Source organism: Martes martes (genome assembly GCF_963455335.1).
Source record: "Martes martes genome assembly, chromosome: 7".
NCBI classification, from domain to species: Eukaryota; Metazoa; Chordata; class Mammalia; order Carnivora; family Mustelidae; genus Martes; species Martes martes.
The window spans coordinates 68,515,430-68,528,589 of record NC_137894.1 but is presented as its reverse complement, the minus strand read 5'-3'; the positions used below and the strand labels follow the sequence as shown (position 1 = coordinate 68,528,589).

The 13,160-nt window shown below is 45.0% G+C and overlaps 1 protein-coding gene across 1 annotated transcript in view; it reads left to right on the top strand.

The window, feature by feature from the left end:
• Window positions 1-9,922: 9,922 nt before the first annotated feature.
• Window positions 9,923-13,160, top strand: part of USP50 (ubiquitin specific peptidase 50) — a gene marked incomplete at both ends in the record, with an annotated part of 33,629 nt that continues 30,391 nt past the window's right edge. Inside the window, 3 exons of the mRNA XM_080809586.1 lie at window positions 9,923-9,975; window positions 11,158-11,352; window positions 11,638-11,833. Coding sequence (XP_080665712.1) covers window positions 9,923-9,975; window positions 11,158-11,352; window positions 11,638-11,833 — 444 coding nt within the window. The remainder of the gene's footprint in view (window positions 9,976-11,157; window positions 11,353-11,637; window positions 11,834-13,160) is intronic.

The following is a 13,160-nucleotide window of genomic DNA, read 5'->3' as shown; positions in this document are numbered from 1 at the left end:
ATTAGGTTTAGAGGTTTGGTCAAATTCAAGATTGAATTTTCGTCAAGAATATGTTATCAGTGGTAGTGTATACTTCCATTAGGAAATGGAGGAAGTACACACTTTTTGATGGGCATTAATTAGGTCAGTGATTCTTAAAGTACCCCAGGGTACTTTCAGGGGCCCACAAGGTCAAAACTAATATAATCTGGGGCGCCTGGGTGACTCAGTTAAGTGTCTGCCTTTGGCTCAGGTCATGATCTCCGAGTCCTGGGATAGAGTCCCACATGGGGCTCCTTGTTCAGCAGGGAGCCTGCTTCTCCCTCTGCCTGCCACTGCCTCTGCTTGTGCTTTCTCTCTTAAAAATAAATAAAATCTTGGGTTCCTGGGTGGCTCAGTGGGTTAAGCCTCTGCCTTCGGCTCAGGTCATGATCTCAGGGTCGAGGGTCGAGGTGAGGTCGAGCCCCGTGTTGGGCTCTCTGCTCCGCAGGGAGCCTGCGTCCTCCTCTCTCTCTGCCTGCCTCACTGCCTACTTGCGATCTCTGTCAAATAAATAAATAAAAATCTGTTTAATTAAAAAGTAAATAAATAAAATCTTAAAAGAAAAAGCTGTGAGCACAAATGTAAAGCTAAAACATCAAGATAATTCAAATAAAGTAACATATGAGTGCTCAATCATAACACATGTAAGAAAGTAAAAAACTGGAAAATATTTGGTAAGAGTTGAAAGCACAGAATAAATCCAAGTGATCAATAGATTGTAAGCTATGTGAGGGTAAAGATTTGTATTTTATGCTATTAAACATCTAGCAGAGTGACTGACATGAAGTAGATGCACAATAAATATTTTCTGGATTAATGAATGACATTCAACAACTATTTGATGCAAGACCTAGAAAGGAGGAAATAAAAGTCACCTACTTCATGCCACAGTTTGGTTAACTCTGCAAATAATGGCAAAAATAGTAATGAGTTTACAAAAGAAAAAAAAATTGGATTGACAAAAGAATTCTCACCTGTCATATAGTATCCAGGAGGTAGGAAAGCACAATTATTAGGAGAAAGGGAGGTTTTAAACACAGCCATGTGATGGCATTCCCAGAAAGTTTACCATTTTCTCAGAAAATGTCAATCGAGGATATACTCAAGCAAAAAGAAAGATAGGATCCAAATAGGAAGACATGAGATAAAAGAGGCAAGCAAATATTCATAAAATATACAAATTCTAATACTTGCTGGCAAATACTTATACATGGTATAAAATTTTAGAGTAAACTAGAATAAAATATTTTTAAATATTAAAAGATTCACGGGAAGATGAAATGGTCTCATGTATTTGGGTAAAGTTAACTGATTTTAATTGATCAAAAAGTACTTTTAAGTATGGGTACTATCCTACACTTGATCTTAGCCAAAACGCCGAGAAGCGATGTGTAGTATGGGTACTATCCTGACTGATTATATGATCTCAAGGAACTAAATAAAATTTCACACACAGTCATTACAAGCCATCTAGAGCTTAAAAACCAAGTAGACTGGCAAAATAATGGTATCCCTTGTTATTTAAACTTTGGACCCAAATAGATGAAGGTAACAAGGGGCTACTTGTACATTTGTTGAAATGTTTAAAATCCAAGAATATAAAAACAATGTATGACTTCTAGACAAGAGTTGGAGGGGAGGTTTTAAAAGTTAATCCAGGGGCGCCTGGGTGGCTCAGCGGGTTAAGCCTCTGCCTTCAGCTCAGGTCATGATCTCAGAGTCCTGGGATCAAGCCCCGCATTGGGCTCTCTGCTCAGCAGGGAGCCTGCTTCCCCCTTTCTGCCTACTTGTGATCTCTCTCTGTCAAATAAATAAATAAAATCTTTTTTTTTAAAAAAAGACAGTTAATCCATCAAAGAAAGAAGCAAAAAATAACAGAGCCAGATTCCTTTCTTTTCTTCCTTTAGACATTCACAATTTGGTTTAAAAAACATTAGTTCAGACCAATTTTGGTGGGCCTGGGATTGTTGCTAAGCAGCAGTGATCTAGTATGAGGTGTCAAGGAAGCCGGGTGAGGATGAGGTGTGTGTAGTGTAATTGTCGGGGGTGGAGGGGGGCAGCAGCAGGAGATCAGTTACATGCCTAAGGGTTGATCAAAAGGAAACATACTGAAGATAACAGCAAGCTATGACTCTGTAATAGCATGAGTACATCTAGCTTCTAGATCTTGGCTTCTATATACTAATCTCTAAAAGGAACCAGGGCTCTTAGAGAAATGACTAACTTCAGGCCTGGGGCAGGTTAGTCTAGAAGATCTTACTTCGCCAAAAGTAAGGAAGTGTTCAAAGAATGATGGGGACATGTCAAACAGGTACAGAAAACATCTTTTTTCTTTTTAAGATATTTATTTATTTATTTGACAGAAAGAGACAGCAAGAGAGGGAAGGCAGGCTTCCTTCCGAGCAAGGAGCCTGATGTGGGGCTCGATCTCAGGACCCTGGGATCAGGACCTTAGCTGAAAGCAGATGCCTAACGACTGAGCCACCCAGGCTCTTAAAGAGCCCCTCTGCTGGCTAATCTTGAAAAAATTTGTGTATCAAAAATAAATGTTAATGGATTATAATCTACTGAATAATGTAGGAATTCATGAGTCCACACTGATTTATTTTTTAAATCTTTGAAGATTTTATTTATTTATTTGACAGAGAGATCACAAGTAGGCAGAGAGGCAGGCAGAGAGAGAAAGGGAAGAAGGCTCCCTGCTGAGCAGAGAACCTGATGCGATGCAGGGCTCGATCCCAGGACCCTGAGATCATGACCTGAGCTGAAAGCATAGGCTTAACCCACTGAGCCACCCAGGCGCCCCTACACTGATTAAAAGAATGGGGAAAAAAATTCTCTTTATAATAGGTTACCAGCTGACGAATGTAGTTGGAATAATGGCATTAGAAAAATCACCATTTGGCAAGCACTATAGTTATAATTAATCCAGCCAAGCAACACCAATTAATGTTAAAACTAGTTTGTGAAAGTTTGATGAGAAACAGATCATTTACATTGTCTCAAAGTTCTCCCTACAGAATACTGATTAGAGAAGGAAAAAGTAACTACAGTAAAGGAAACTGGCAGACTTTTTCACTTAATCACTTTTTTTACTTAATCACTTTTGAATGATTTTGAATGATTAGCCAGTGAACATCAGTGTTGGAACAGTTCAAATTTGTGTAGTACCTAGTACAATGCAGTAAGAAGAGCACAGCATTACTACTGTGATATTCTTACTAGAAATGCATAGTGTGAACCTGATCATGAGCAAACGTCAGACAAATTCAGGGATATTCTTCAAAATAGCCAGTAGCTTTCAAAAGTGTCAAGTTCTTGAAAGTCAAGGGGATGCTTAAGAAAGGTTTCAGGATAAAGGACCCTAAAGAGATAAGACAACTGAATGTAACATGTGATTCCAGCTAAGCCATGCCTGGACCCTGACCTATAGAAACTATAGATAATCGACATGTATGTGTGTGTTTTTTAAAGATTTTATTTATTTATTTGACAGAGATCACAAGTAGGCAGAGAGGCAAGCAGAGGGAGAAGAAGGGAAGCAGGCTCCCTGCCAAGCAGAGAGCCCAATGTGGGGCTGGATCCCAGGACCCTGGGATCATGACCTGAGCTGAAGGCAGAGGCTTTAACCCACTGAGCCACCCAGGCGCCCCTTGTGTTGTTTTAAACCACTAAGTTGGTGACAATTTGTTACACAGCACCGAACACTACTACATGGGTCATTTTACTCATGAACATGGATATAAAACTCTTGAACCAAAGATTAACAAATAGGAAGCAGCAACTCATGAAAATGATACTACATCTCTAACAAGACAAGTTTATCTGAGGAATAGAAGACTGGTTTAATATGTGACCCATCAATTATTAACCACAACAACAGACTAAAGAAGAAAAATCTCATGATTAAATCAAAAGATACAGAAAAACCTGATCACACTCAATGTCTGTTCATGATTACAACTCTCAAAAAAACTATGCCTTTAGGGGTGCATGGGTGGCTCAGTTGGTTAAGTGTCCCAACTCTTGATTTCCACTCAGGTCGTGATCTCAGGGTCTTGAGATCAAGGGCCACATCAGGCCTCGTGCTGGATATGGAGCCTGCTTATAAGATTCTCTCTCTCTCTCTGCCCCTCCCCCCTCTCACTTTCTCTGTGCCCCTCCCCATCTAAAGAACAACAACAACAAAACTATGCCTTCATTCATACTTACTGGTGAATTATTCAAAGCCTTCCCTCTTAGTTCAAGAGTGAACTAAGGGTGACTACTATCCCCACTTCTATTCAGCATTTTACTGGAGATGCTAGCTAGTTCAAAGGGTAAGAAATAAAAAACATAAAGATTGGAAAGGAATAGAGAAGACTGATTTTTTTTTTTTTTTTTTTTTTGCTGATAACTTGAATGTTTGTAGAAAATCCAAAGAACCTGTATAAAAATTAGACTTTAACCCCCAGGGGACTTAAAAACAAGTCCCGGAAACCAGTTCCAGGTAACAAAGCCCAGGTACAAGGGTGGGTCAGGCCAGGTGGAGACACCCGATCAGTGGGGGTGCATACTGTCTCCTAGCTACCAAGGTGATGGGCTAGTTTCCATGGCTACTATGGGGTGTATTGTAATTCAATTAGCCACCTGTGTGTGGCCAGGCCCAACCACATGGCCTTTGCTCTATAAAAGTTAGTCTGGAAAGCAGGGAGGGGTCGTCCTCTCTGTAGGGGCGTCCCCAACCGGTCTGTTTGACAGTCAGTCTGATTCTTGATGCTTGGCGCGAAATAAAGCTTTGCTTGACCTTCAAAAAAAAAAAAAAAAAATAGACTTTGAGTTTTGAAAGGCCCCTGGATATGATAGTATCAACATATGAATATGAGTTGTGTTTTTACCTGTAAGTATCAATCATAAAATGAAATTTTAACAAGACTCCATTGATGAGAAACTGTAGTATTTGGAAGAAGTTCACTGACCGAAGGAGGAGCAGGGTGACAGGTTTTAAGCCCTGCAGAATCACCACTGAGGTGACTTCATGAAATCCCTTTGTAAATAGACCACAAATACAAAATAGCTATAAGACTCAGCACCTCTAGTTGCCAGGATCCCTTATACAGGCAGCAAAAGAATGATCGCTCTTAATGTCTCTGTGCAGTCTGACATAAATGCATTTGGAGATAAATGGGGTGACTGCTATAGACAGACTCTTTCAGAACCTTGCTTTTATGACTGACCAGTAATATATCTTGGAGATAAATCCATACAAAAATGATATTTACTACATTCTTGTTTCTTTGAACTTTGTAGTTTGAGATAATTTCAGACGTAGAGAAGAACTGCAAGAATCATACAAAGAAATCCTATACTTTCACCCAGATTCACCCATTGCTGACATCAGGCTCTATTTGCTTCATCTTTGTTTTATCACTTTATCCCCTTCTCTCCTTTCTTCATGTGCATCTATGTCTCTGTGTGTTTCCCTGAACCATTTCAGAGCAGTTTGCATATATCAGGTCCTTTTAGCCCTAAATCCTTCAGTGTGTATTTCCTAAGAACAAGGACATTCTCTTTCATAAATGTTAGGGTCCGTGATCAAAGGAGCGAGACTGATACAAAGTGAAGGTCAAGCAAAGCTTTATTTCGCGCCAGCATCAGAAACCAACCCAGCCGGTAGGGGCCGTCTCCTACAGCTCTCCGACTCCTACAGCTGACAGCTCTTGCTTCTCCGGCGAGACCGCTCCCAATGAGGCTCACAGCTCCCACTCCCACAGGGGACAGCTCCTACTCCCCGGAAGGAGGCTGCTCAGGCAAGGCCACTCCCCAGAGGGAGGCTGCCCTGGCAAGGCCACTCCCCGGAGGGAGGCTGCCCTGGCAAGGCCACTCCCCGGAGGGAGGCTGCCCTGGCAAGGCCACTCCCCGGAGGGAGGCTGCCCTGGCAAGGCCACTCCCCGGAGGGAGGCTGCCCTGGCAAGGCCACTCCCCGGAGGGAGGCTGCACTGGCAAGGCCCCCCGATAGCTCTTACTGCTCTTACTGCTCCGGGGAGACTGCGAGAGACTGCTCCTACTGGCCTCACAAACCAACTTTTATAGAGGCACTTTTAGCCGGGCTATACACAGGTAGCCAATGAGATTGCAATACACAGAGAAAACTGCATAGTCATGCTAGATCTGCCACACACACAAAAAAACTGCTAGGTTACACACGGGCGGCCAATTGAATTTCAATATACCCTAGTAGATATATGTGTGCCCCTCTGATTGGATGTCTTCACCTGGCCTGACCCGCCCCTCCATCTAGGCTTTGCAAGGAAGTTCCTCTGGGAGGGGCAGGGTCAATCTAAGTTCACTGCAACAATATGGCTCCCCCTGCTTAAGTAAGCCCTTACATACCCCCCTTTTCTTTGGAGAATAGTCAAATCCTTGACTTTTCAGCCAGTTCTATGTTATCGCTCTAATTTTCTCTTATTCAAATGAAAAAAAAACTCAGAATAGATATGGTTAAATATCAAGTGATGACCCTTATCAAAACATTGAAACTTTAGGAAATGTATAGAACCTCTGGAGTAGTTACAGCATTTACCCAAATGTAACCCAAGGTTTATCATTGATTTAGCAGTACTTTCTGAGTAACTTAGCATATCAAGGAAAAGCCTTATGAGTCAAAGAGATCTCATTTACAATTCTAGGCGGGCAAAGAGAAAACCATTTACATTTTCTTAGAAACATCTCAATCTCTAGTGAAGACTAAATATTAACCAATTGTGAACTGTTGCAACAGCAGTTAAGCACAAAACATGTTTACCAACAGATTTCAAAAGCACAAACCTAGTTCCAGCGACCAGCGCTCTAGCATTTTATCCCATTTGGTTTAAAGTTTCAGGTTAGCAAAGACTTTAAAAACTACTTTAACAATTACCCATTAAAACTTTTGAGACAGACAATTAACCATCAGCCCAGCCATCCCTCCGCCAACAGACCTCATGTTCCACCTGGGCCCATTCCACTTCAGACACCATGCTTTCCCCGCCAGCAAGTGGGAGGGGCTAGGCAGTCCACGTCGGGCCAGAGAAAGCAAGGAATGTCCCCGAAACAAAGTTTGTTTCAGCAGCTGCTTGGGAATATTCCTTAAAGTCTCTGTCTCGAGTTAGACTAACCCCAGCTGGTTCCAGTTATAGCCCTAAACACATGAAATGAGTGAGGAAGAAGCCCCACATCTATTAGGAGGAACGATGAAAGTTAGAGTCCCCTTACTCTGCTTGCCCCATTCCTTCAAACACAACAAACAACAAAAAGACAAGACAAAGACAACCGCAAACCCAGCAGCACTCATCCAGAGCCTGCTGCGGGTGGGGGTTTTCCCGGCCCCTACAGGGGTTACCTGGCCCCCATACAGATGCTCGCTGGGACGAGCCACAGATGCTCGCCAAGACGAGCCACAGACCAGAACCAGACCCAGCGGCCCTCACCAACTGGTGGGGGTTACCCGGCCCCCTACAGACCCAGATGACCGCCTAGGGGGGACTCGAACCCCCAGAGACAGCCCAGGGGGACTTGAACCCCCGACCATCTAGGGGGACTCGACCCCCCCGACTGCCCAGGGGGACTTGAACCCCCTGTCGATCTACCAGCAGAGGGATGGGGCATCCCCACATCCACCCCAGCCCTGGGGAGCACGGCTGTGTCCAGCCTCTCCCCGGTGGGCCACACCCCAGAGCTCCAACCAGACAGACAGACAAGATCCCAATACCCAAGATCCCAATACCCAAGATCCCAATACCTAAGATCCCAATACCTCCAGAGGCCCTTCCCAAAAATTCCGATGCTGGCTCAGTTCCCATCCCTTGATCCCGGACAAGCCCCCCAATGTTAGGGTCTGTGATCAAAGGAGCGAGACTGATACAAAGCGAAGGTCAAGCAAAGCTTTATTTCGCGCCAGCATCAGAAACCAACCCGGCCGGTAGGGGCCATCTCTTACGAAGAGGCGGCCACGAGGACCCCCGCGAGGCCGCTCCCCGGATGAGGCCGCTCCCAACGATGAAGAGGCAACGACGACGAGGACGACTACAAGGACGACAGCCCCGATGACGCAGACTCTGCTCCCCATGACGCTGCTCCCGGCGAGGCCACTCTGGACAAGGCCGCTCTCCGACAATGCCGCTCTGGACAAGGCCACTCTGGACAAGACTGCTCCAGACAAGGCTGCTGCCGACGAGGCTGCTTCCCAGATGAGGCCACTCCCCGGAAGGAGGCTGCTCTGGCAAGGCCACTCCCGTCGACTCTTACAGCTCTTACGGACAGCTCTTACTGACTGTTCTCACAGCTCTCAACGACTTCTACAGCTGTCAGCTCTCGCTGACAGCTCTCGACGACTCCTACAGCTGACAGCTCTCGCTGACAGCTCTCGACGACTCCTACAGCTGACAGCTCTCGCTGACAGCTCTCGACGACTTCGACGACTCCTACAGCTGACAGCTCTCGCTGACAGCTCTCGACGACTCCTACAGCTGTCAGCTCTCGACGAGGCTCACAGCTCCTGCTCCTACAGGGGACAGCTCTTACTCCCTGGAAGGAGGCTGCACTGGCAAGGCCACTCCCTGGAGGGAGGCTGCTCTGGCAAGGCCCCCCGATAGCTCTTACTGCTCTTACTGCTCCGGGGAGACTGAGAGAGACTGCTCCTACTAGCCTCACAAACCAACTTTTATAGAGGCACTTTTAGCCGGGCTATACACAGGTAGCCAATGAGATTGCAATACACAGAGAAAACTGCATAGTCATGCTGGATCTGCCACACACACAAAAAAACTGCTAGGTTACACACGGGCGGCCAATTGAATTTCAATATACCCTAGTAGATACATGTGTGCCCCTCTGATTGGATGTCTTCACCTGGCCTGACCCGCCCCTCCATCTAGGCTTTGCAAGGAAGTTCCTCTGGGAGGGGCAGGGTCAATCTAAGTTCACTGCAACAATATGGCTCCCCCTGCTTAAGTAAGGCCTTACAATGAACAGGATACCATCTTATAAAATTCAGAGGATTCGGGGCGCCTGGGTGGCTCAGTCAGTTAAGCCTTCGGCTTGGCTTATAATCTCAGGGTCCTGGGAGTGAACCCCTCATTGAGCTCCCTGCTCAATGGGGAGTCTGCTTCTCTCTCTCCCTTTGTCCCCCACCACTAGTGTTCTGTCAAATAAATAAATAAATCTCTTAAACATTTTCACAGGATTCAACATTGGTACAAAACTATTCCTATATAATCCTATTTAGACTTTATCAATTGTCCCAATAATGTCCTTTTATAGCAATTTTTTTCCTGATCTAGGATCCTACTCAGGATTGGGTACTATATGTAATTGTCCTGTTTCTCCAGTTTTTGAATTTTATTTATTTGTTTGTTCGTTTATTTTTGAGAGAGAGAGAGCAGGAGGGGAGAGGGAGAGAGAGAGCAGGAGGGCAGAGGGAGAGAGAGAACCCGCAAGCAGCCTCCACACTAGCACGGAGCCCGATGCAGAACTCGATCTCACAACCCTGAGATCATGACCTCAACCAGATGCTCAGCCAACTGAGCCACTCAGGTGCCCCTCCAGGTCTGAAACCAAGAGCTGGATGCTAACTAACTAAGCCACCCAGGCGCCCCTGTATCTAATACTTTTAAAGTTTTTAAGCATCTGAGTAATGGTCTCTCATGGCAACATGCTAGAATCTTGAGGGTGAATGGAAATGATTATGATGCGTGGGAAATCCAAGTTGGAAGGTACCAGAGTACAGAGAGAAATCAGTCTGCAGCTCCTACAAGGGGAGAGAAACACATACATTGTTGATTACAAACAAAAAGAGCCAAAGTAACAGGCTTGGAGAAATGAAGTTAAAAGGATTCGATGCAGCACCTGAGTAGAAGTGAAAGTCCACTGTGGTCTCACTACAATGACTTCACGGAGGCCCCTCCCTGCAGATGACTTCGGCATCTACTACGTCCTGTGAGCCACTGTCTACTACAGCTTTCTCAAGAACTCGGGGGGTTTGGGGGGGGAGGGGAATGCCATGTCAAAGGAGTCAGGGGGTACATGCTGCATTTGGAAGGGTTCCCTCAGGTTTGACCCCGTGGAGGTTCCCCAAGAGGAAGGGAAGATGCTCTTTGATATTTAGGCAATAGACACCCCTAACGAGGGACCATGGAGGACCTCTGAAGACATCAGAAAACAAACATGAATATGACCATCTGGTAATAGCAGACATGTTCAAACTGGCAGAATTGTAAATAGAGGTGCTGAGGTGAGGTAACAGTCTCACGGAGACCCAGTTTTAGATCCTGTACATGGGAAGAAAAGTCATAAAGGATGCCAGGCTGCCTTGAGCAATAGTCAAAGGACGAAAGGAAGCTGTGTGTGGACAGAGGAGGCCCCCCTGGGAGCCTCTGGTGCTCTCTCCTCTGCACAGGGCTGGCCCCTGCAGAGCACTCTCTAACTCCATAGCTTCCTGTTGAGGATATCCTACATCAGTCACTTGGTCAAAAATTAAATGGGAAAATGCAAAATCCATCCATAATAGCTCTCGTTATTACTAACTACTATCTATTGCTGTTATTGTTACTACTAATAATAATTAAATTACTTGCCCAGAAAAAAAAATACTTTGGTATTGATTTATTTAAGGTTTATTTATTTATTTTAGAGCAAGGCAGAGAGCATATGGGTGAGCAGGGGGAGGGGGAGAGGGGGAGGGAGAAGCAGGGTCCCTGCTGAGTGCAGAGCCCCACAGGGGGCTCAATCTCACAACCCTGAGACAATGACCTGAATTGAAATCAAGATAACCGAGCCACCCAGTTGCTCCAATACCTTAGTATTTGGAAGGAAATTCTGCATTTTTAGCCAAGCAATTCTAGGTCTCTGAAAGGCCACTATTTTCTGTCCTCTGGCTGTGGTTTCAGGAAGAGATTTTTACCTCTGCTTCTTTGGCCGCCGGCACTGTTCAGAGTTCCAGAATAAGTGATGGGATTTTAGACTCGGGTTCTAATACTTCTGTCCCTGGTCAGGAATGTCTTCAACAGAAGTCTTGCTGAGAACTATAGGTGGCATGGACTTGAGAGGGCCTTACGATCATGGGTACATATTTTGGTCCTTCAAGATGCTTTCCTTTCCTCCCACATGGCGCCCACACAGTGCAGAGTGCACAGATCATTATGATAACTGCCCTGTGAACAAGGCCGAGGAGAACCAGCCCCATTTCCAGGGAGTGACCGGCCTTCGGAACTTGGGCAACACGTGCTACATAAACGCCATCTTACAGTGTCTCGGCAGCATTTCGCCGCTGGTGGAATACTTTCTCTCGGGAAAGTACATTACTGCTCTTCAAAAGTAAGACCATTTGTGTTCCCTGCCACCCAGCCCCCACTCCCTGCTCCCCCAAGGTGAGGTTAGAGAGGGAGCCCTCCGAAATTCCTACTCAGGGCTAACCAAGAGCCCCAGAGCCCTCTGGAGACCATTGCTGGGGTAAGTAACGACGAGGGAAATTCAGCTAAGAAAGGAATTTTTTTTTTTTTTTTTTTTTTTGGTCTGACACCGCATGCTTGAGTTTTTAGGTGCTTTCCTAAAGCACCTAAAATTGAATCAGCCGGAAACATTCTCTGTCCCTCTTCCAAGGGAGTGCAGTGAGGTTGCCACTGCTTTTGCCTATGTGATGACAGACATGTGGCTTGGAGACTCAGAATGTGTCTCACCAGAAATATTTCGGTCAGCTCTTGGCAACCTCTACCCAGCATTTATGAAGAAGACACAGCAAGATGCTCAGGAATTCTTGATTTATGTCCTGAATGAACTTCATGAAGCCCTGAAAAAGGTATGTAGAATTAATGGCCTTTGAAATAAGAGGGACCCTTCAGCTCTGTCAGCAACTTTCGTTTTTTCGTTCTTTCATCTGTCCTGTCAACATTGCCCCCTCTCTGCCAAGCACAGGTCCTGGAGTACTGCGGGGCACATTCAAGTTAGTATTTGAATTGGTCTGTGTTTACCAAATAATCATCAGAATCACCTGGGAAGAGTTTTACGATACACATCCTAAGCCCCTCACTCGGTGTTACTGAATTAGAATGGCTTGGGCTGTCCCTTGGGAAAGCTCACGTGGTGTTTCCAGTGATCAACAGATGTGGGAACCACCAATCTGTTCCCTTTGCAAATAACATCTGCACAGACTGGTTCTTTTTTGAAGTGAAAATCTCATTTTTAAAAAATATATTCCTCACGAGATATACAGAGCTTTACAATATACAACATACAATATAACATACAGAGCTTTACAATATATGTTCTTGGTAACTACAAACCCAAGAAAATATGAAGCTGGGTATCAAAAGACACACCTAAACTCCAAAGTTTCATCTTCATGCCAAACATTCCAAACTGGAGTTCTTCACCAATCAGGACATACCGCCATTTAATAAAACATGAGCTGGCCAGTTACGAAGGGTTTTACTCTTCTTTGTAAGACTCATTGCCTTCAGCCTTGATCTGAACCACATACCCTCCAAAGATAGGTCCTTGGTTTTATGCGGTGTCCTTGTGCTGACGTTAGCTTACCTCATACTTCCCATCCAGGAAATGCTTTGGCAAAAGATCGCAAACGATAGCCATTAATCATTCTCATCTGCAATCCTCAGTTCCATTTTTCATTTTTATTGCTACTAAGATATTCACGGTAGCACTTTTTTTTTTTTTTTTTTTTAAGCCAAAGGGTAGGGTGGTGGTCAGCAAAAACACATAGGTCCTCATCTGCAGCCAATCTGAAATAAATAGCATTCTCACTGCCAAGACCAGAGCTGGAATTAGGGGCATCAGAGGACCATCAGGTGGAAGACCTTGGCAGCAGAGCCTGATGAAAGCAGCAAGGCAAAGCGGGGACAGTGTGCTTGGCTCAAAGCAGAGCTGGCTGTGGGCTAACGTGTCTTCCAAATGGACTGTCTAGTGAGGCTGTTCAGACACTGAGAAGTCAGGCTACGCTCCCGGAAATGGTACCCTTCAACGTGAGTTAAGTTCAAATCAGTCTGCAAGGCTAACTTGGGCTGCCTTAAGAATTTAAGATTTGCTCTTTTAAAAAAGTGTTTTCTAACAATAAAAGTAAAAGAGGGCAAATCTGAAGGGGCTGGAAGGAGGACAGTTTCCTCCATTTC